We start from the raw sequence: 24,642 nt of genomic DNA, 5'->3' as shown, positions 1-24,642 counted from the left end.
GCAGAGCGGGCCGGGGTGGGTGCTCGGGAAGGCTTCGCCCCCTCCCTCATCCGTTGCCGAAGAAGGGCCAGATGTCGTGGCGAAGTAACTGATGGCCAGTTTCTTAAGATAGATGAAATAAGGTGTTCAACAACAATGAGAATAAATACACCTGAAACAAGGTATTAAAAAGCTGTAGGTAGAGAGGAGACAGAGGAGCGTGCGGGCAGATCTGGAACGGCGAACGGCAAAGGCGTTTCCTCCGGGGACGGGTAGGTCCTTACCCCGCCGCGGCCCGCCCGGAGCGGGTGAGACCAGGCCGCTGGGCCCGCTTGCTCGAGGCGGCTGCGGGGCGCCGTGCCCGGAGGACCCGGGCTGCACCCTGGTGGCGGGGGCAGGCGGGGGAGGGACGGCAGCACCTGCCGGGCCTTGCCCAGCGATGGGGCCGCCCAGCCCGGGGCCGCCCCCGCCCGCTCCAGTGCCCATGCGCCCCGGGAGAGGTTTAAAGCGGGCGCGGCGCTGCCGCCGGCTGTGCAGCCCCGCGGAGGTGCTGGCGCAGCGTGGCGGGGACGGCAGCCCGCGGAGAGGCGGCCCGGCGGGCACGCTCCGCTCCTCTCCTCGTCGCTGCTCTGGGCTCCCCCGGGGTGCGGGCGCGCCTCGCCGTCATGTGGCTCGCCCCCCTTCTCCTCGGTGGGTACCTCGGGGAGCGGCTGGGGGCCGGCGGGGCGGGCGCGGAGCAGCGCGCCGATCCGCTCCCTGTCTGTTCGCAGGCGCCTTCCTGCTCTCCAGCCCCGTGCGCGGCGACGACGGCTCGGGTGAGTTGGCCGCCCTCCTCCTCTTCTTCCTCATCTTCCCGCGGGGGTTTCCCCTTGGGCCGTCCCCGTCGGGAGGTGCTGGGGCGCCTGGCTGCCGGTACCGGCTCGGCGCTTCCCCGGCGCGCCGGGATGCGCTGACAGCCCCCGAGGGGCGGCCGCAGCCCCGCGGGGAGCGGCGCTTGCTGCGGGGCCGCCGCCGCCGCTGGGGAGGGCAGCTCCGGGGCCGGGTGCCGGCCGGGCCCCGCCGTGTCCGGCCCCTCGGGAGGCGGCATCGGGACAGGGCGCGGTGGATGTCTGGGAGCGCTTCCGAGCGGGGGTGGAATTCGCCCCGGCACAGGCTGGAGAAGAGCAGTCGTGACAAGCTTCCCCGTCGAGGGTAGTGCTGAGAGCAAGGCAGAGGGGGGCTGTTATGGTCGTGTGTTACGAAGGTACTTGGCTCAGTGCTTGGCAATTTGAGGATCTATGACATATCTCTGACTGTGGAATCGATTAAAAACTTTTTAAACCTGCCTTGCCATTCTTTTGACCTGGAAAGCAAAAGAACATACTGAACACGCAGGGCAGGGGCTGCCCGTTGCTCCCTGCCCCACTGGACTGCGCCCTCGGTGCTGGAGAGCGGGCTTTCCTGGAGCCGGAGTCGATCCACAGGACCCAGGAGCCGTGGGAAGCAGTTAAAGACCTAATTCACCAGAAGGCCGCAAATGGTTTGTCTGCCCCTTCCAGTGGAGCCTTTGACCAAGGGGAGGGCAGGAGCCTCCAGAAGGATGCGCTTCCGGATGCAGGCTTGGCCTGAGGAAGGTGAGTGACCTCGAGCCGTTTTCTGAACGGTTCTTCAGGATTTCAGTCATTGAAGAGTAGGCTTTGCTGCTCATCTTGTGTTCACTCAAACACCTGGAAAATTCTTTTGTGCTAAACTGGTAACAGCTATATGTCACAGGAGTGTTATGGCTAAAAAAGGGAAAAATGTACAGCAATAGAAAACCTACTCCAATCCCAATGCCTTTCCTTTTTATTTTACAGGTGCACTACAGATGAAGTGCCGAAAGTCTGTCAGGAAACAAGTGAAAATTTTTCTTCAGTGCTTCCTCCCAGGGTTGGAGAAGAAGCCTCTGTAATCTGGACCCAACTAAAATAACGTTAAGGGAATATTGGCAAGATGGAATATTGGTACCAGGATGTGTTTGTAATATAAAATGTGAACTTTTACTGTAAGATGTTCTCTTACCATTATTTTGAGCCTAAATTCAGCAGTATTTGGTTATTTAACTAGAAGCTTACAGGAACTTTTATAAAAAAGTGCTTAAATTCTGTTGTTCAAAGTAATGAAAGAACATTAGTTTTCTCAAAAATCTACTGTATTTAGGCTCATAAGTACTTGGGGAGATCTAAAATTATACCTTTCTTTGTACTCCCCTGAAATACATACAAATAACTGCTGATTTCAACACTTCCAGTTACTGTATGCAAGACTATATGGGTGGGTGACCATTGGCGTGTGATGGTAAGCGACCTTAAGTTGATCAGGAAAGGGCAAGTCTCAGATTGAAATGAATGTTATAACCCTGACCAGATTTTTTTTATGTCCCATTGCTCTTGTCTGGATCAAGATATGTACTTAAGATTACACGAAGTAGTATGCAATCTGTGAACACTTTTTCCAAAATACGAACAGGCATATTTCTAATAGTATGTCTTTTTTCTAGTATGGGTAAGGTTTTGGGGGGTATTCCTTTCATGACATATAAAAAGCAGGCTTGTTTGAATCCCTAAGATAAAAAGACTTCAAATTTTCCTGTTTTGCAAAGAAACAATACTAAATAATACTGGGAATAAGAAGGACAATGGGGATGTACTTCCCTATTTTATGACTTGTAAAGCTATCTTACTCTTGGGAATCCCTGGGTTTTTTTGTAATAATGTACATAGGGATTTTTTTTTCCTTTACAGAAACTCTGCTTTCCCAAATCAGTGCATGGAAACTTCAAGATTAGAAAAGCTCAGATTTTGGCTATGAATTTTATTTTTCTGGAGTCTTTTAAATAAGTTACTCCTGTCAAAAATTAAGTGAGGGCTTTTATAGGTGGGCATAAGAAACAGCTATTCAGGGCAAATCAGAATACATGGGATGAGGCACCAAAAAGATGGAAGCTGAGGGAATGGTTGAAAATATGGTTATTGGATGGATCTTTTAGGGGAGAAGTGAGCCTTTGTGCTTTTTTCTTTTTTAGGTCAACAGTGATGGAAGAGATTCATCCTTACCTTTAAATATGGCTTAAATCAGGAAGAAATACAGTTTATTTTCTTTGTACTACTTTTTTTTATGGTGTACCCTGGTATAGTGTGTTTCTGTGAGACTTTAAAGAGTGTGTGTCTTGACAGAATGGGATGATGGTCATTTTATTACAGTTCTGAAGGCCTAATTTTGTGTCACATAATGCAGGTCTCTAGTCTTCATCAGAGTCCAGAATGGGTAGGAGTCTAGGACTGACTACTTTCCTATAAATTACAAGCTTATCTTTCACTTCTTCCAAAAATATGTGGATTTAGACTATTGGATCACATAAGTATCCGGAGAAATGCCTCAACTGCTACTGCTCTTGCATTCTTAAATTACAGTGATTAAAACACATGGGTTTTATCTCAGTTTCTCTTTATGTGTGTGTGTATATATATATTTGGTGGTTTCTGCTATGATGAAGTATCTTGGATAAACTAACAAAAACAACCACCTTGAATTTTAATAGTAATATTGCATATGAAATTTGGGAGAATGATTAGTATGTAAGCTGGTGAAGAACTATTCTATATTACCTAGTATTCAGACCTGATTAATACATTTGCCTGTTCGCAATGGACTACTTGTAATTTTATGGGTTAGATAGCTGATGATACATTAACAGGGAAGACCAAAATCTGCTGCAGAGTTGATATTCTAAGTCTTAATTTTGATACCCAATACATCTCATTTTGATACTGCACCCAACATTCCTAATGTTAGTCTCAGCTGTAAAATTAGAACTTGAAGAAAACTGTACCTACCTACATAGAAAACCAAAATGAAATTGTTGCTTTTTAATTAACAGCATCATGTACTTCTGTGCTAATCCAGCTGAGGTATGAACTGCTAGAGCCCCTAGCTAGAGAACATCAGCTTGAGAGTTCATACAGCAGCAAGTGGCTCCCTTCCCTCAGAAGCCCCCCATCTCATGGTGTAGACAAGGATCATGACAGTATTTAGACTGCCAGTACATAAAAATTCCATGTCTGGGCTACAGTGGACTTCTGTGTTTTCATAGCCAGCGAAAACACAGCAAGATTTTTTTCCCTCCTCCCTGCTCATCTTCTGTGCTATGTAGAATGTTAGTCTGACATATGACTGTAATTAGCAAGTACCTGGTAGTGAGGGAAATTCAGATCTCCAAGTGATAAAGGGTTTGTTAACTAGACATGTCTAATTATTGACTTTGAATTCCTTGGCAGGCTGTGCATACAGTCGAGTACAGTACATTAGAAATGACAGGTATTAAAACTTCCTGTGGTGCGTTGCACTTTTAGGGGCTAAAAGAATGTTGCGGGGTGTGTGGCACAAGCAGTACTGTGAGCAGAGATTACCAGTGGTGCTCATTGCAGTGATTCCTCCAAGGACATCCAGCCTACCAGCTGCTGTTTGATTCTGATGGTCTTGCTAGTTGCCATTTGGTGGATATTACTTGATTAGTGCCCAGTAATTGCCTAACACATTTGTAGAACTTTCATGAAAGGATTAGGGGACTCAAACAGTAAAGCGAATCGACTTCTTTTAGCTAACACCAGTAATATAGCACCTTTAACCATGAAAATATGGACCTTCTAGGTATAAAAATGGGGATTCTGCTTGGTTTTTCAGACTTTCATTTTTAAGGCAAATGTAAGACTAAACATAGAGAGTATGTGTTTAGGTAAGACTGTAAATCCTACAAGAAACTTCTTTATTTCTTAAGGTACTTGAGAATCAGATTGAATAGCTTTACAGTGTCTTGCTAGGTAGAAAGCTTTCCTTTTTTCCTTTCTCAAGATAAGTATTTACTGCTTTTTTCTTACTCTGAACTATATAGACATATTTAGCATATTTAAGTCACATTTTTATGCTGACAAAAAAGCTTTTTCAGGAAGATGTGACTAGGTAGTTTAACATAATTTCAGTATAGCATTAATGAGGATTACATATACTTGAAAGTAAAGCTATGTGCATGGTCTGTGAACGTGTGTGTGACTTATGCAGCCAGAATGAAGACATGCTTCCCTGTGTTCCTCTGGCTGTAACTGTTCTGCTTTTCAGCTCTAAAGTCAGTGAGATTAGCAGGAGGTATGATCTTTTGCACCTGCTGATGAGGAACAGTGCATGCTCCAAATAATTTCAAACAACAGTGGCTTATGTTAGGGCCAGTAAGCACCCTAGGGTAAGAGTGAATGGGGAAGAAGGTGAGAAACAGATCACTGATCCCCTAAACATACTCTCCTTGGTATGTAATGCTGCAGTGTATGCACTGCTTCATTGACCAGCCTCTGTCAGCTCTCATCTTAATACTGTGGAAAGAGTAATACTCTGAGTGCACATAGAAAAGATTCTTGCACCTTCTAGTGCCCAGCGAGGGCAAGATGTGCCCTTAGGAAGTTCAGAATGAATAGCTAGTCCTGCGTTGAACTTATGATGCTGAATTTGTATTTATCTAAAACAAAGCCCTAGTTTGCTGTGGTATCAGACCAGCTGAATGTGCTGTCCTGTGTAGTAGAAGGATGGTAGTAAGTATCCAAGATAATGACATCTAAGTTTTCAAAAGAAAAAGCATTAATGTGCCAAGCAAGATTGTATACTGGTGTAAATCTGTGTCTGCATACCTATGTTGCACACACAAGCAGTGAAAGCTTAATAATGGTAATCTGAGGAGCAACTCTTAAGGAGAAAAAAAAGGCAGAGTGAAAATGCATGTGCCTCAGCTGAATAAGTAACTTCTGTCTTGCTGGGTGAATCTGACACTCCTTTGTACAATGATAATGATGTAAACTTCATTGCAATGAATTGATAGGAATGTTCTAGATGTTACTATGTTACTGGACCAAGCAGATGGGTACTCCTTTTTTCTTTTTTTTGTTTACATTGCTTCAGTAGAACTTATTGCAGAGGCTAAGGGAAATGCTGCTGTCAATCTGCTTCATGAATGCCACTGGAGCGAAGGTTCAGAGTTTCCCAAGCGATTCATAGATGTCCCATGGCTGGGGATTGCTGTGGGAACATCAGAGTCATTTAATTTCTCCCTTGGAGAGTGCAGCCCACTCCTGTATTCCACCAGCCTGTGAAGGTCTTCCACTTGCTGTTCTGTCTCTGCAGTAAACTTACAGATGTGAATTGTTTCTCCCTCTGTAGTATTCCTTGGATATTATTTTAATGTTGTTTTAGTGTTTGCTCATATTTTTTTATCTTTTTCTGCCACTGCTTTCCCATAAATAACTTAAGTGTGTTCTTCCTTGTCTGTACATTTGCAAGCTCTTGTCTTTACAGATGTACTGGAGCATAAGATGAGACACTATACCTGATTTCAAAGTCAAATGATGATTTAAACTTGGAAACTGTAGAGAGATTAAAAAAAACCCCAACAAACCCTTAAGATATTTCAGGTCACAGGTTATTCTTTTTTTTCTTTAGCTTCCACTGCTATCACATGCTTTACAAGAGGACTTGACCTTAGAAAAGAGACAGAAGATGTCCTTTGCCCAGCAAACTGTCCTCTATGGCAATTTTATGTCTTTGGGGATGGAGTTTATGCCTCTCTTTCCAGTATCTGTGGAGCAGCAATACACAGGTCAGTCAGATGATTGCTAATCAATGTGTTAAGTAAATTTACATAGCCTTGCCACACTTTTAAATTTTAACCTTTTGATGCCATCATAATAAAAATCTTTCTGGACTTTGGGAGACATACTAACTCAATAGGAGTGTCATTAGGAGAAGAGAAAACAAGGAAGAAAAGAATGCCTGGGTGGCTTAAAAGTTATGAGAGTTGTGCTTAAGTGTTCCTGAAAATCACTTTAACTTTCTCTGAAATGGCACAGCAGCAGATGGACTTTCACTGTAAGATTGCTTATGTGTCACTGGTAGACATTGAAGGATACTGTGCAAATAGTAACTAATTGGAAAATAAAAGCAGATTTACTTTCTGACTTTCCTTTACATGATGCTTTTTCTGAACTTGTTGAAATCAGTTTAAGCTCCTATGCAAACAGACCTGCCCATGATTTGGCTGAATGTGGTCCATAGACTATTACTGTTAATCAGTGTTATATTTTTTGTTATAGCATTTCTCTTCTGATGGTTGCTTGCTGGGTGTTAGTCTACTTAATGATCTCTTAATTAGACCAGTATCTAGCTGAACTCACTCCTGTATCAAATGGATAACTAAAGACTAAGAAAAATATTCAGATAGCCCATGTTAAATATATGTCATTAGAGAAGGGAAATGGGCTGGCAGGAATCTTATTGAGGCTATCTGATTTTTTTTTAAGGAAGGACAAAGATTTAATTACTTATTTGCAACTTAAATTCTTTCTTGGATCAATTTTTAATAAGGAAATGTTGGACAAAACTGACTGGAGACAGTGAGATATCCATTTCAGATGCCTGTGGAAGCCAGACTGATTCCTGATTGTCAGTCTACAGGGAGTTTCAGGCTTTGATTTTAATACTTTGAGAAAGCTTTTGGTCATTGAAGGAGGACTTTTAGCTTCATCTATTAACTGGTTGTACGACATGATACTTGTTCACTTAGACCTTTTCACACTGTTTCCTACCAAAAAGTAGATTTGAAACTTCGTAAGATGTTATGATCCTTAAGATAGGACTGACATTTCAGCAGCAGAAATTTGGATTAGACATGAAATCTAACAATAAGGACAGAGTAGATAGATTGGGATATCACAGGAACTGCAATAGTTTCAAAAAATAGGGACATCTGTCTGGAATAACTAGGTAACTAATAGATCCTATCTTGAAGCAAAAGTACAGACTAGATCAACCTGCCCAAATTTTTCCTATTTAATTTCTGAGAATTCTATAATTATTATGAATATATTTAGAAGTAAGTCTTCATCATGCATATAATCTAAATTACTTGGGTTTCAAGAGATACTCTTGAAACAAATCATTATATTGAGGTATCATACTATATTACAGAGACTTTTAATTAATTTAAAGTTAATTTAATAAATTAATTTAATTAATTAATGAGATTTCATTAGCATTTGTGGATTACAGAAGTTATCCAGAATCCCTTCAAGAATCACGGAACTTAAAACTAGTTTTATATAGCTTCTAGGTACATTCATGTTAACGTATACATAAACTACAGTTAAAACCAAAAAATCACACCATCATCTTACATTTGTGTATTCCTGATAAGACTACTGCTCCCTTTGCAGAAAGCCTGAAACTATTCTTAAAAGCTTAAGCAAAACAAAGTGTTTAAAAGAAATGGAGGAATAGTTTCAATCTCTTTTTATTCCCAAGCCACAGAAAGAAACTCTTTCAGAATATATTGATGTGATGCTGAACTCTGCTATCAGGGTTACTATAAGGACAGCTAGAAGGAACTTGGGAGGTATTGTGGAGGTCTGTGTGTATTTGTTTTTAAAGCTTAAGAGTTAGTTTCAAAGATAATTCTATGTCTCCATGCGTGTTTTATTGCTAGAACAGGCTTCCTTTCGATCCTTCTGTGAAAAGAATGAATGTCTCCATTCACTGTGCTTTAAATGTCTTCATGAATGTTTAAAAAGAGAAGTTAAATTTTAGTTCTTCACTTTTGCTAGTTTAAGTATATACAAAAAGTTTGTGAAAGAATGTCTGGATCAAATGTCTTCCTGTTTTTTTAAAAAAAAGATTATATAGGAAAACTGAGATTTTCTTGTTGTCTCTTTTCTAAGACAATGTTGGTATTTAGTGATGTAGGCATTTACTTTTAACATTCTGTTTCTTTACTGGTTGCCAAAGATGTCTTTACTTAAAGGGGGGGGGGGGGGGAAGCTTTTGCTATCAAGATCTTTTTCCAAAGGCGCTTAAAACTTGAGTGTTTTGAAATGTTGCAAAAGTTCCTAAGCAGTTCAACTAGCCAGTGATATTAAACCTCCCACCCCAGTGCTGACCGATGGTTAGAGAAGTCCCACCGAGAAAAGTGGTGGGGCTTGGTTCCCCCGCAGCTGGGTGCTGGTGCTGCGTCAGCTGCAGGAAACCAGCAAGTCCCATGCAGCTGGGGTGCAAGGTCTGTTTTCCTCCAGACTTGTACCTCTGTGGAATCTCTTACTAACTCCTGATTGTTTATATTAATATTTCCAGTATTTCAATGTTGTTCTACTGAAAATGCTGAAAAATGTTCACATGATCTAGACTTTTTAACATAATCTTTGGATCAGCACCAGGAAAAATCAACACCTTTGCAAAACAGGTACAAGAAATAAGTGGATTTTTTTCAAGATTTGTGTAGTTTTCCCCTAAGACAAAGCACAGGCATTTACATACCACTTAGGTCTTCACTGAAGTCTGTACCTATGAATATTATTGTTCTCCATCCCAGAAGCATAGGAGCATGGAAAAATATAATTTTTTTCCATAGTCAGTGTCAAGCCAAATTATACCTCCTGTGAAATGTGCACCCCTGTTTGTAAAACATGCATCTAACAATCTGTTTCTACAGATGTTATGAGAACAAAGAGGGTTCTAATAGCAATGGAGAAATTAAAATATACCCACTGTTCTAATCTGTCTCTAACACTGATAATGTACATCTTTACTGGAAAAGTTGTCTTAACATGATAAATTGTAGTACTACTATGTTTTGAAAAAGCAGACTATTAGTGAAAAAAATCTTCTCTTTAGGAGAACTGCTGTTTTGGAGACTACCTTTAAGTTTGGGGCTGTTAGTCCTGACAGCCTTTCAAACTTGGAACAGAATTTGTTACACGAGAATGTTTCATTGGTTTCACTGCAACCATTAGCAGCCATAAATACTGGTCCTGGTAAAAAAGGATTGCTGGATGGAGGAGAGAGGCAATGGCTGTTTAGTTCTCAGCTGATTTCAGTGCAGGCTACAAAATCCAACAATAACATACATAGAAAAACTTGCTCCTCCTTGCTCTGTGTTGCAATGGCTAAGCTCCATATTGGTGTGAAAGTACCTCCAAGAACACATTGCCAATAGCTGATCACCATAATTTGCTGTTACCATGATGTAACTAGATACCTGCTTTGAGAATTTTGGAAATTTCTTCCAAATAACTGAAACAACCACATCTAGTTTACAAGGCATGCCCTACATTACACTGGACTGTGAGTGCAACACAGCTCTATACCTTAAGCACTGTTGAGTACCAGGCCTGTGCTGTCACAATGACTGTTGCTGTTATCTTACATAAGGTGCAGTCAGACAACTATCTACTGTTTCAAGAAGCATCAGCCTTGGGAGCAGTGCCTATTTTATTTTTTTTAACTGGAAATGATTGTGTGAGCGTGGGTCAGTTCTGCCTTCCACATACACTCCAATTTGTGGGCCAGGTCCAAATTGAGGCCCAATTCCTTAATTTCATATAAACCAAATAATTTTTATTCCTATGAGTAATTCATTACTGTGAGGCAATTAACGCAATAAAATACTATACAGTGCATGTAAAGAACTTAGCAGAATTCTACTATGAATAATTCTGTATACTACAGATGCATAAGCTTTCTGCCTGCTTTAGTTTGTTATATTTGGCTTTTTCTCTTATTTTATGTGTAATTACTCTCAGGAAGCAGAATATTTATTTAATATTGTTCTTTTTCTGGGCAGAAGAATAAAAGATTTATTTGTCAGGGGAAGAATGGAGAACCTTCTACCAGGCTGATGCTATGCAGCCATAAAGAACAGAGTTAAATCTACTACTGAGTGATTAATTGGATTAATAATCAGAAGGTCAAATGAAAGACTAGGTTCTCAGTTTGTGCGGTTCTGTTCTAGTGCCAATTCCACTAGATGGAGAGCTAGCCCGATGTGGTAGTGTTTAGATGCTAAATAGGCATGTAAATCTTTTCGTAACCTTCCTAACTATTCACAGGGTGGAACCATTTCTAATTAAACATTGGGGTCCCAGAACTCAAGTGTAACAAAAGCATAACACGGTATTGCCAAGCTGGCCACAAAGTGACTGCAAACACAGATGATGGCCCCTGAGATGCCCTAGTGTGTGCTAGAAGAATAGTGACAAAAAGGCTGTTTGGCCAGAGGGATTTCTGAGCAGCTGTTGGTTGGTCCCCTGGGAAATCTTGGTAGAGTGCCTGCTTCTGCTGCTGAGCCTTCTTTCCTGCCAAAAGCAATAGGGGTGCAGGGGAGACAAAGAACACAGCCTCAGGGGCCAGAGTGTGCTGGCATGAGCCCCCAGGCAGCTCCGTATCGGTGATCGAAGGCAGCAGTAGGAGACTGCAGTTTGGAGAAGGGGAGGATGCTCATTGGAGCGATGGGGAAAGGTAGATGATGTGGAAGGAGTTTGATGCAGCTGCTTATAGTAGGAGGGAATTCAGGTAATTCAGCTGTCTTCAGTTCCTGAGGGTAATTGTATTCATCCAAGGACCCTATAGGAAATGCCAGCTGCTATCACAGCCACCACTCTGTTAGCAATGGGAACAGGAACTTTCAGGTCAAAATTATGCTTTTGGGTGGCATAGCAGGCCTTTATCTTTCTGCTTTCTCCCTTCTGCTGAAAAAGCAGATAGCCTACCTGTAGATGTATATGGTGAGCATAATGATTAGCATAAAAATATACCATGGGAGTTTCTGAGCAAACATTTTGCTTCTGGATTGCAAGACTAAATCTGCTCACTGTGTACTTTATTTAACAGCCCGGTTGCTGCCTTGCTGCCCTTGGGCTTGGGACCTTTCCTTGGAATAGAACATTTAGTCTTATGTTCAAATCTTTCTCTTCACTCTTTAACATTGTTATACAACAAGGGGAAAAATCTTCATCTGTTTCACTGACAATGTTTTATTATCTTTAGACAATTTTATCTAGCTGATCTTTACCTTACACTTAGAACTAAGACCGTTTAAGGAAATCAACTTGGCTTCATCTCCAACACTTTTAAACAAGTCCATAACTTAGAGCACTTTTTGTGGCATGCTTATATCGGCCAAATCTGTCACAACTATTACAAATTCTAAGAAACAATGGAAAATTTACCAGAGGAAACAAGATTTTTCAAAAGGTGGAAATCTTGTATTTTCTCGTTCTTCTAACAGGAGGTGGTATTTCAGCTTTCTACTGCTGTGTCTAAGATGCAATTACATCTACAAGGGTTGCCACCAAAGGCTGGAAGAGTCTCTTTGTGGTCTAGGCATCAGTTTTGATGTGCAGGCTCCTTGAAAAATTCAAATTCCTTCAAAATTCAGCAAAGGCAAGCCAGCCCTGTAGTCGTCTGAGAGGGGAGATAAACAGTTCTTGCACTTTACTTTGAGGAGGTGCATGAGGCTCTAAAAAGCTTCCATCCCATCTGCTTGTTTACCTCAATTCAGGTTTTTAGGTATGTTTTAGATGAAATTCCTATATTTCATAAAACCTTCTCATATCTTCTGCTGCCCTTGGCCATTATACTTCCTCCCATGAGCTATTTTGCAGTGAGGTACTAGTTTGCTTCCTTGGGCATCTGTTTAATTTGTGTGCATTTTTGAGTGAAAAATACTGTTTAGGTATAAATTATGATTTGTTGTTAGCAGTGAAGCTAGGCAAGAGAATGGGCTGATAGCTTTATATAAAGTTGCTGCCAAGCAGCCCTGGCAGTAGCATGAAACATAGTAAGTAAGGAAGTGAAAGCTGTTCCTGGAAAAATCTGCAGATTTCCAGTTTAATCAAAACAGCCATGGCATGCAAGTCAATCTCACAGGAGCAAAGAACAGTGGTGAAAATCAAAGTGGATTGACATTCTGAGGAAATGCATAAGCACATCTTTGCTATTGAAAAATCACTGCAGATCTACATAAGATGAATCTCACTTTTAAAATCAATTGTAATTGACTGCAGAAAGGAATTTGATCCCTTTCTGAATAGAAAGGTAGACTGACAATACAGTTTATTCCACTTCAGCATATATGAGCATGCACTCTGAGTAAACTTGCTGAGAGAAACATCCCAAGTAAAACTGATGAGATTGTAAAAGATGGCTTAAACCGTTGTTAATTTACCTACAGAACAAAATGGTGAAAAAAGAGGAATAACTTTCATAAAGCTATAGTTCATGTTATATTCATATCTAATATCAGTCCCCCACTTGCATTAAAAATAGCAGAGCTGTCATATGGAAATAGTGTATCTTCAGAAGGCAGTCGAGCTTTATGATTTGTGGTGAAATGCAGAATCAAATGTTTTCAATAAGGAGCAAATAAGTCTACTCTGGTTTCAGTGGAAAGCTTGCAAAGTCAATGGATACTATCTAGATTATTTTTTTCCCCCAGAATGATTACATGGCAATCAAAATGAAAAGACCAATAGACAAAATGGAACAATATAAACAAAATTGGTCACACTGTGACCAAAATAAGCTGAAATCATTGTTCCTAGAAATAGATCTTAGGCTGAGCTTTCAGTGTGAATGTGTTCCTGAGTTTAATTCAGCCAGTGCTCAAAGTTGCAAGTCCACAACAAAAGAAGGGGGAAGAGATACTAAACTCTTGTCAGGAACTAACTTGGGCATAGATTGGGTTTGCTGATGCAAGCCCAAAAGTAGCTTCACTAAAATTGCAAGCAGAAACTTAAACTAGAAACTGTTATAATTAAATGCATATATTCTATTTCTGACACATATTTCCTTATCCATTAAGACTGAAGACACTTTTGAAGGCTTGAATGCCAAAGGGAGCCAAGTTCTCTGGAGAAGAATTTTGCGTTTTAATTAGACTGAAATATTCTAAATCCATTAATGTATTATTTTTCCCAAAGATAATTTTGCCTTACTGAATTTTCCAGTAATTTAAAAACAATCCATTAGAGGCTCTGGTCTAATTTTTCTCTCTGTTTTTAAAATAACTTTAAAGTGCTGTTTGTATTTGCCAACTTCATAATCTGATTTTAAACTCATTCAGGGTAACTTTACTAAAGCTCCTCTGTATATATACTGTACACAGTATTCCTAGGTGAGAAAATACCTGTATGTTTTGATACTGTCATTTTCTAAGCTGCACATTTCAATTTAAAAATCATGTCCCTAAATGAGGAATGTATTTTAATAGCAGTCCATAAGGAGATTTATGCAGAAGCTGCCTTTGCCACAGACACCCAGAGCTCGTATTACCAGAAATATATGCAAGGTTTTCTAAACTCTGGTCTTGATTATTCTACATTTGCAATGTTTTAAATCAGATTAGGCCAGGACTTCTTTTCAAGCAGGAAGCCAAACAGATTAGAAAAATAAAGGCACACATTGCTGTGTTTAAATATGAAATGGTGGTTTATCTCCCACAGTACTGTACCTACCCAAGTACTACAAAGCATCAAGATTTTACTGTCTCTTAGAAAAGTTCAGCATTGAATTTTGGCCTCTAAAAATAACTGTTCTTTCAGTAGCATATAAAGAGATATGAACAGTTCTGATGCCTATTATTGTCATTTGAGGTATCCAAATGCAAACAACCACAACAGCCTCTCTGCCTCCAAAAAAAGTGAAGTTTTGTTTGGGCTGTTTTTAACCCTGAAGTTTCTTAAATGCACAAATTTATCATCCTGCTGGGTATTCACACAATCCTTGGTGCATAAACATCAGCAAGATTTTCAAACTAGCTATTCCTTAATGTCTCAGATGACAGGACAGATCTGATAGGCAATCTCAAAGCCTGTTCGTTGAATCATGAAATGAAACTCAACAAGGGAAAAATGACAGTGGCCTTCTCTAAGTACTAGAATATGACCTCTAAAAACTTGTTTAGGGTCTGGGTGTTACAGGTTCAACTCTCGTCTCAGTTTTGGAAAAACCTCCTCTGTAGGTTTTGCTACAAGTGTTCTTGTCACTTCTACATTTCTGTACGGACCCTTCTAGTAAGGCACTAAGGAGTATAATAGTCTTATAATACTGAATATGACTTTGCAAAATATTTTAGTCAGTAAACTTCCTGTCATTTGTTCTGTGGTTGGGTTTTTTTACATTATAACTGCATATTAAGGATGCATTGCAGAACACCTAAACTAATGAAGATAGCTATGACTTGTTAACTATTACCAAAGTGTTGCAAATTCTGAAGCTGCAGTTTGGCATGTTACTCTACATCTCTGTCAGTGAATTGCATCTACAATTGATACACTATTTCCAAGTCTAGACTGAAAGCAATTTGGAATCTTACATGGACTGAGTTAGTAACTTGCATTTAGTTATTTCATTCATTTCAGATTTCACATTTAATGTTTACTACAGGTGAATAAGAAGAATTGGATGCTTTAGGTTCTGTTCTTATAATTATCAGTGATCTGATGGCTGCTATCAGTAATGCCTACTGTTTCTGACTTCAGTCTCTAGTTGCATAACAAGATAGCATATATATCTGTTCCTACTATAAGCAGTGATTTTTCTTTCCAGTTTTCTTAACTTTGGTCATTTTGTAGCTAAGCATACCAAATTTTGTTCCAGTTGCAAATATTCATGAGGCATAATGATCTCAAATACATTTTGCTGGAGCTCTTTCCTTTAGGAATTGGTATGTCCTTGAAACATCATACTTCTGTGTCAGTCTGAATGCTGCCATAATTTTAGAATTTCCTGACCTTTTTTTCCTAAGTCTGTGTGGTGCTCTGCAGAATAGTTTCTTTTAAAAGTCTTTTCAGCAATTTATAGCTTGTTTTAGCCTGAACACAACCACCTGCCTGTATGGCATCTTTTTTTTCGGGGGGCTAGTGTCCAACGTACTAATAATGGTATAATTGTATTGTATCTCCTTGCGATTAAAATGCCTGATTTACAACAACTCTTTCTGTATCTCAGGGGGGTGATCACCAATGCAGGAGGAGCTGTAAGGGTACAAACTCTCCCAGGACAGGAAAACTACCCTGCTGTAAATGCCCATGGGATCCAGTCTCAGGTGCTCACTAGATGGGCTTCGTCTTTCTCAGTGACTCGTAGGTGGATCACACTTATTATTTTGCAAACTGTATTTGAAATGTTAACAGAACTCTAGGAAACTACAGTGGTCTTGTACACATCAAAAAAGTGATTGCTATCTGAAGTGTAATGACAAAAGTTTTCACTTTTAACTCATTATTTTATTTTTTCCACAATTTTCCTAAAATACTATTTCAGCTAGACTAGCTAGTCTGTAGCAGAAGCCAATACCTAAAAATGGATTACAGTTATTTAGAATACAATGACGTGATAGCAGGCAGTTGACAGTGCAGTTCCAGGACAGTTTAAGCTGATCTAAGTCAGTGCTTTGATCCTGCTATTGCAGTCCTGTTCACCTACCACTTCCAGCCATGTAGTTTTACCCCTTCTCTGCCTCTGCCTGCCTTTGTGCAGGCAGTAGTACTTGTTGGGCCCTTCAAAGAGCTCGTGCAGCGTTCCCTGCAAATGGAACACTGACCATCCAAAAATAGTAATAATGTCAACTTAGATGTGATGTGGTCATTAAGCTACAGTGTGACATAGTGTTTTTTTCAGAAGTTTTTGTCCACGTAGTTGAAATACTGTGCCCGATTGCTAAACCAGTTATCATGCTCTGCCACTGGGTGAGGTTAAACCACCCTCATAGAAATGTACAAAGCAGCCTACTGCTTTCTTAATATATGTTGTTGTGTTTTCAGTTTCATATTAAAGTGTATGTGTTTTCTGATATATTCTTTCCAAGTTTGGGAAACAGTTCTTTCTAATGTGTTCTTATTGTTTACGTAGCTTAAAATTCAGCCTACTATCTCTAAGCTACTAGTAATCCCTGTGTAGTGTCCATTGCAAATCAATAGCTAAGAATTTGGGATTACAGGTGCTTTCGGTCAGGGTGTAAGTCTACTTCCCCCAATCAAGTCCTGAATTTGTCTGCTAGAAATAATGGCTATTACAGCTCAAAACTTCTCATCAATTAGATGTGCTGTAATTACTAATCAGCTGCTATTGTTTCCAATGCAGAAGTTCAAAAGAGAAGTTTATTACCTGTAAAACAAGGAGTGCAGTACTGGATTACATCAAAGATCTGTCTAGGCCTGTGTCCTACTCCCAGAGTAGCTATCGGCAGACGATGAAGAAAGGTTATTGGAAATGCAGTATTCTTCAAGCACTTGTAGTTTCATCTAAATACACTAAAATATGGTAAACTTGTTCTTCCAAAAGGTACCAAGAACACAGCTCTTGAAGCACTTGGAAGATCAACATCAACAGCACGTCCTTCTACAGGTACGAGGTCTCTGCCACAATGGAAGCCTCCTGTGATAAGATGTGCTGCAGTGCATGAATCCCTGGCTATGATATGTTATGTTTCATAGGATTAATTTCTTTTTAAAGAACAAAGCATATATAATACCTGTTTTTGCAGTATGTCTTCCATGCGCAAAGGGAGGACTCATTTGTAATTGAGCAGATTGATTCTGATTTCAGTAGTGCTTATGTAAATTTTTTAAAAAAGAAAACAATTCTGAATGAATTTGTAAAAGTAATACAGATAACATAAAGGAAGGAAAGACATCATGAGCTCTTGGGATATTAATTCCTATTTAGTGACAGAGAAGCCAGAGATAATGTATTCCTCCTTACAGATCTACTCAGCTGAGTGCTGTCAGGACTTACATAGAAAAAATTTAGACATTATGGGGATTTCTCCACAGAAAATGCTGCCAGTAAAAGGATAGATCAGTTTTTATGGAAGTTAGTGCTATGTAAATACTGGACTTGGAATTTGTTTGTAAATAGACCATTTTCATTACAGATTAAGTTTGCTTCCAAAACATTAAAACTGCACTGTACAGCAGATTGCTGACTGAGAAATGGTAGCACTTGGGATGATGAGCTACAGCAATCCACCCAGCTATCTACATTTCAAGTAATCAGTTAGGCAGGTGCAGAAAGTAAAGTTAAACTGTTTCGTTTGAACTATTCTGAACTATATTAAACTATTTGAATATTTGAAGAATATTCTCTAAGGAGCAAAGCAGTAGTAGTGCAAGTTTAATAATTAAACCGATTGACAGTTCTTACTGCATATAGATTGCAAAGTAATTCTTGGAGTCTGAGCTTTTTCTGGTTCAATTCTGGCTGTTCATCATCTTGTTCTTAAATGATCCATGCTGTTTCCTCCACTGAAGGTAAAAGACCTAAGAAGCCACTTGATAAAAAGGCTGGAAACAAAGGTAGGAACCCACACATTTAACTTTTGCAAAGCAAAATCCTAACATTCACTTGGTGATAAGTAAATCTAATTATTTTGGACGTTCACAGACTGTAAAGCTGATATTGCATTTCTCATTGATGGAAGTTACAACATTGGCCAACGTAGATTTAATTTGCAGAAAAACTTTGTTGGAAAAGTAGCTGTGATGTTGGGAATTGGAACGGAAGGGCCTCATGTTGGAGTTGTACAAGCCAGGTAAGAACACATCTATACAAAATAAAACTGAGTGATTAATAAGAGAAATGAATGAACATATCACTCCCTATTCTGCAGAATGGTATTCACTCAATAATGGTAAATGAATAGCAAGAGAAAGCAAACTCTTTCCAGCTGTAGCACTGTTTGGTCTGTGCTATAGAGAGATGTCCATGTGAGAAGATGTGAAAAATTTTATCATCTTCTGCCTCTGTGATACTTGATATTTGGATAGAGAGAGCAGACGGACTTTCTGCAGCCTGTCTGCTGCTGACAGTTTTGTAGCTCATCTTCTTAAAACAGCAGAAAGCACTCTGCAAAGGAGATGCCTTTTAAAAAAAAATTGTAGAGAGAATTGTCACAAATGACTACTTACATGTACAAAAAAGAAAACCTTGCTTTTGCCAACTTAGAGGTTGCTACAGCTAATATTTTCAAATTGCAAATGGTGGCTTTATTATTTTAAGAATGTTCATACTACCATGTGTGTTTGCCGGCTACAAAACAGTCTGAAAGCCACTGCAACATCCAACATGTTGGTAAAAGACTTTCTGGAGCCACAGCTCAGTTTGCTAGTGCTCAGCAGTAGCAGTTTTCCAAGGCTATACCACTTTGGCTTATTGCTTCTGGAATAAAGGAAGCACAAAGAAGCCTTTAACTCTCTTATTCCAAGAAGATGAAACATCTGTTCAATTAACACAGGGTTTCTCTATTGCATCTTTCACCATTAAAGTCTGTTCCACTCCCCTTCCTTTAGACAACTGCAGAGTACATGTCTGCATCTGATTTAATGACCTAGGCTTGCTTTACAGTCACTAGACTATGTTCACAGCACAAACCATCTGAACCACTCTGGATGCCTCTTTTAGGATGTGATTAATTCCATCCTGAAAAAGTTTCTGTCCATTGTAAACATCAAAAGCGGGGGAAATGAACCCAACTCATGCTGTCCTGGCTTTGAATATTGTAAGGTGAGGAACAATTCATGGAGAAACAGACTAATCAGTTTAGCACCTTGAACATTCAACTTCTCTTCATTAGAAATTAATCTTACAAGCAGTAATATTTATATCTCAAAATTTACCATTTCAACAGTTATTCTGCCATGAGAATCAGTGCAGCAGACCAATTCTGCTTGGCACAGGGGTTCATTCCAGTGATTCTGATGCAGGATCAGGCCATTTATTCATAGCAGTAGCTCTTTGACCTGCAGGTGTTTACCTTTTTACTCTTCACATGGCAAAAAAAACTTCATTCCTTTTTGTTTCCTACTGTAAATCAAAAGTTAAATCTGGAAACTTAGTGTAGCAGTGTAGCTAAAATCTTTTATTTCTTAAAAGGAGTCAGTAGCTAATGTACCTTAACTTCTCAAATTAAATAACTCAAACTGCATTTCACAGGAATTTTTTATAAAGAAGGTATTTCTCATACAAATACTAGAAAAGCTGCCAATTTTCAATTACACAAATACATTTAGTTTAACACCTGGCATATTAAATTTCTTTCTCTATATATTTTCAACCTAATATTTTCAGCTGCTTGATAAGCCGAAGAATCAGCCTGTTCTTAATTTATCCACACAGGCAAATAATTCCTCTTGCTAAGGGTCGTGAGAATTATTAAGCAAGGAGCATACTTCTATTTTAGGCATTAAAAATATAGAAAAGTGTATATGACCATGAACAAAATTATTCAAATTGTATTTTAGCTTGCTAATGCCGTAGCAGTATGAAAAGTGAACTGTATACTTTATTACTGTGTTTTATTTTTCCACAGTGAACATCCAAGAATTGAATTCTATCTGAAAAACTTCACTGCTGCGAAAGAAGTTTTGTTTGCAATAAAGGAATTAGGGTTCAGAGGAGGCAATTCTAATACAGGTGTGTTCATACTTCTGTGCAAATAGAAGTGACTTCTTTACATACTTATATATATTTTTTATATATATATATATATGTGTGTGTGTGTGTATCTACTGAAGTTCTTATAATTCAGTTAGGTAAGAAAGTGTTTTAAATGCCATGCTCATTTTAGTCAGGTTCAACATTTTTCCACTAGAACATTCCCACATCTTACATTTCATTTCCAGAAGTTAGAGTTGCTCATTACACATGTCATTAGAGTAGAATTGCAAATATCACTTCCTGTGTTCAAACAATAATCGACTTTTCACTAGTAACAGAGTGGTATCTTGAGATAAATTCATATCTAAAAGGCTTAGTGTTTCTTTCTTGTTGAGTGGCTAATTAAAGAGTTAAAATAAACTCAGAATAAGTAGTAAGTGATTGTGAAGAGATGTTTGCCAAATGAGAAAATGGTGCTCCAAATACATTGCTTTTCACAAGCTAAAATTTAGGTAGCTCCTTAACTTTCTTCCTTCCAATGCACTTGGCAGGCACTAATATATCTACTTCCTAGTACAAAACTAGACCTGTAGGTGAAAGACTGTCAGTGGTTTCTTCCTCAGCTTTACATGTGTGATTTTTTTGCTGGGGTGGTGTGGGTTTGGGTTTTTGGAGGGTTTTTGTTGTGTTGTTGGTTTTTAATTTATAGGTTGCTCAAGCTTCGTTATTATCAAATTTCCTGTGACACTATTTTGCCTTCACAGTGGTTGAGACCTGTTATCATAACAGAAATCCAGCACAGTTTCATATAGGCTACTGGTACCAAAATGTAATCGCATTTCTTCATATTATTTTCCTGTTCAAAACTAGGGAAAGCTTTGAAGCACACAGCTCAGAAATTCTTCTCTTTGGAAAATGGAGCACGCAAAGGAATTCCCAAAATCATTGTAGTGTTCCTGGATGGCTGGCCCTCAGATGATATAGAAGAAGCTGGCATAGTGGCCAGAGAATTTGGAGTCAATGTATTCATAGTATCTGTAGCAAAACCCACAACAGAAGAGCTGGGAATGGTACAAGACATTGGTTTCATTGACAAAGTAAGAGAGAAGAATATCATTATATCTTTTTCAGTCACGGATATGATTCTAGAGAATTTACTTCATGCTAAAATCCTAATGAACTAATTCTTAAAATATGTGTATCTCTAAAAAGCCAATGAAATTATCCCTGCTGATAAGTGATTAAAAGAATCACAGTGGGAAACCTAAAGCAGCACTGTGTGTTTTCCTGCTAAAGGGGCTACACAAAGGGTACCAAAGTGCTATCACCATCCTCCCAGTTCAGAGTCTTGGCCCAGTTGTAGCTCCTGGACTTTGTAATTACATGAAGATTCTCAGAGTAGGAGGACCATACCCTAGGTATGGTTAAATGTGTCATAGGCAATGGAATGCAGCTGTGATTGTCTTCTATCCTGAAATGTCAGACAGGGAGGCATATCCATACCTGCTCTATGGATGATTATTTACTTACTTTCATTACAAACAGGACAGAAAAGTTTTTAAAAAAGCACGTCCTAACAAGTTCACATGCAAGCCATTCATCTTGGATGAAAAGTTTTGGATCTTGCCCTGTATGAGTTAGAGTAGGAATTCAAACACATATCACCTACTCTCACAGGAGCTCTCTAAGCACTAGGTCTTTACTTACTCTCCAGTAGAGAAAACCTCTCATTTTCCACAGGGAGGTTTTAGATGTCTAATTTCAGCAGAAATTTCAAAGCTCAGGGCAGGAACAGAATGAAGTGCTACAGCTCTGCTGCTTCTAGGCCCAAGATAGCTTGCTGCTGGTCCCAGTGGTATTGCAGGCAGGTCCAGCTCCTACATACTCATAGGCACAGAAAGACATGACCCCAGGTGACCAAGGCCTGCCCTCCCGCATTTTGAACTTACTTGGATTAGTTATCACCTTGGAGAGCTGATTTTCAATTTAACCCTTTCTCAATTATTTTGTACTTTACATGCTTCTCATGGAGGCCAGAGGAAAAAGAAATTTTGGAGCTATATTTCTACCCAGCTGTATGTCTGTGTTTATGACATTATGGACTAAAAAAAATAAAGGGCTTACCAAGTTCAAAGGGAAAACATAGAGACTAGTTTTCAGTGGAGAAGCAAAAATACAGAACCTTCAACCCTTTGGATATTCAGTAGCATGACTTAGTTCACTTTCAAAAAATGTAATTGTAATTTCCAGTTGTTTCAGTTCTTATGAACAAAATTAAATTATTTGAAATTTCCAGAGGTTGAGGTTGACTTTATTATTAGACAAAATAAGCTATGTTATAGCTTTTACTGACTCAAATGCAGATGTTTGTCCTCAATTTCTTTAAAAGCAAACAAGCAAAAAACCCACCCCCAAACTCCCAGGCTCCGTTTCTAACCTGTCTGTGAAAGAATATCAGACAGATATCTGATTATTAGCCATACAGCCACTGTGTCAGTATTCACTGGTTGACTTTTTGTTTTCAAACAGGCTGTCTGTCGAAACAACGGCTTCTTCTCTTACCAAATGCCCACCTGGTTTGGTACTACCAAATACGTGAAACCTCTTGTCCAAAAATTGTGTTCACATGAGCAGATGTTGTGTAGTAAGACGTGCTACAACTCTGTCAACATTGGTTTCTTGATAGATGGTTCTAGCAGTGTTGGAGACAGCAACTTCCGCCTTGTGCTTGAATTCATCAGCAACGTTGCAAAGGCTTTTGAGATCTCTGACATTGGTTCCAAGATTGCAGCTGTGCAGTTCACATACGATCAGCGTACAGAATTCAGCTTCACAGACCACACCACAAAAGAAAAGGTCCTCTCAGCTATCCGGAACATTCGCTACATGAGTGGTGGCACTGCTACTGGTGATGCCATTTCTTTCACAACCAGAAATGTGTTTGGGCCAATGAAAGATGGACCTAACAAAAATTTCCTCGTCGTTTTGACTGATGGTCAGTCTTACGATGATGTTAGAGGACCTGCTGCTGCTGCACAAAAAGCAGGTAAATGACTGACTTATTTTTAAAGGCAATGGAAGTTAATTCATCCTCTTTATGCTGTATTGTAAATGTCAAGATTTTAAAGTTTGCAAATACAGCCCCAGTGAGTGAATCAAGTATTCATACCTGTTTTAAATTCAGGAAAACGTGAGCTCTAAGGCATTGTTTTCCATTAGGATGAAAAATCATCACTGTGGAGCCAGGTATAAGTGGACTTACTCATAGCAGCTTAGTTAAAAATATACACCCAGTCTTATTTTCCTGAATAGGAGAGAAAAATAAAGAGCTACATAGTGAAGCTCCAACAAAAGATGCCATCCATCATGGCATAACTCCTGCACTCCATCATCATCTAGGAAGGAAATGAGCAGTTTTGGCCAACAAGCTTATTGGGCTGCTGATGCTTGAAAGCACTAAGCATACACAAAGGATCCCAATTTATTTTCAAAATAATTTTACACAGGGTTACTTTTGTTTCAAGACTGACATTGTAACTGCTACATTCACATGTGTCACCATAAAACCAACTAAGACACTAGCTCTTAAGATACCCCCTATTTCCTTCAGGCTTCTTACAGAGACAAATCCTCTAATTCCTGATATTTAGTGGCAAAATCTAATCATCTTTGACAGACTGCAGGCATTGAAACATGGTTTTCCAATCCAGATTAATTCATGGATGTAGAAATAGCTGTTTTTCTTGTATCTATAGGCAAAATGGTCTTAACTATTTTTTTTTTTTCTTCCTGTATTACTACATTGTAGGAATAACAGTCTTCTCTGTCGGTGTTGCCTGGGCACCTCTGGATGATCTGAAAGACATGGCTTCTGAACCAAGAGAATCTCATACTTTCTTCACTAGGGAGTTCACAGGATTGGAGCAGATGGTTCCTGATATTATTAGAGGCATCTGTAAAGATTTTTTGGACTCTAAGCAATAAAGCAAAAATCTGCTGTTGGATATTGCTACTTTGAAACTAAAAAAATCATGAAACTGAAATGGTCCCTCTAAAGTACAGAGGTTTTACTCTTCTATATATACTATCATAATGCAAGGGAAGAAGGGCTACTTTTTGTTTCTGTAGTCAGTGAAGGAATCTTGTGAGCTTCTTTTAAGTACAACTTCTAACTGGAATGCAGGATTGGGCCAACAGCTATTATTTTCAATAAGTATATAGTTATGCCCAAGTTTAAAGCTCTGCATACTGTGCACTTAAGGCTATCGGATATCAGCAGAGGAAACAATACAGCTCTGACATTTTTGCTGTCACTTGCTAGATGTCTTCTTATAAGTTAAAAATAATAGATGGTACTATCTTCTGTAAGCCTTCTGTAGCTTACCATTCTGTATCTTTTCGAAG

At 39.3% G+C, this 24,642-nt stretch overlaps 1 protein-coding gene across 1 annotated transcript; it reads left to right on the top strand.

The window, feature by feature from the left end:
• Window positions 1-644: 644 nt before the first annotated feature.
• Window positions 645-24,353, top strand: COCH (cochlin; the record flags this gene model as incomplete). Its single annotated transcript, XM_082001075.1, has 11 exons — window positions 645-669; window positions 750-794; window positions 6,478-6,634; window positions 15,811-15,944; window positions 17,146-17,208; window positions 18,114-18,158; window positions 18,247-18,394; window positions 20,171-20,274; window positions 21,109-21,335; window positions 22,768-23,284; window positions 24,047-24,353. The coding sequence occupies 11 exons, from the start codon at window positions 645-647 to the stop codon at window positions 24,220-24,222; spliced, it is 1,641 nt and encodes a 546-aa protein (XP_081857201.1). The 3' UTR covers window positions 24,223-24,353.
• Window positions 24,354-24,642: the final 289 nt, after the last annotated feature.

This window comes from Phaethon aethereus, assembly GCF_964289735.1.
Source record: "Phaethon aethereus genome assembly, chromosome: 5".
Classification (NCBI taxonomy): domain Eukaryota; kingdom Metazoa; phylum Chordata; class Aves; order Phaethontiformes; family Phaethontidae; genus Phaethon; species Phaethon aethereus.
This window is presented reverse-complemented; position numbering and strand designations above follow the sequence as displayed.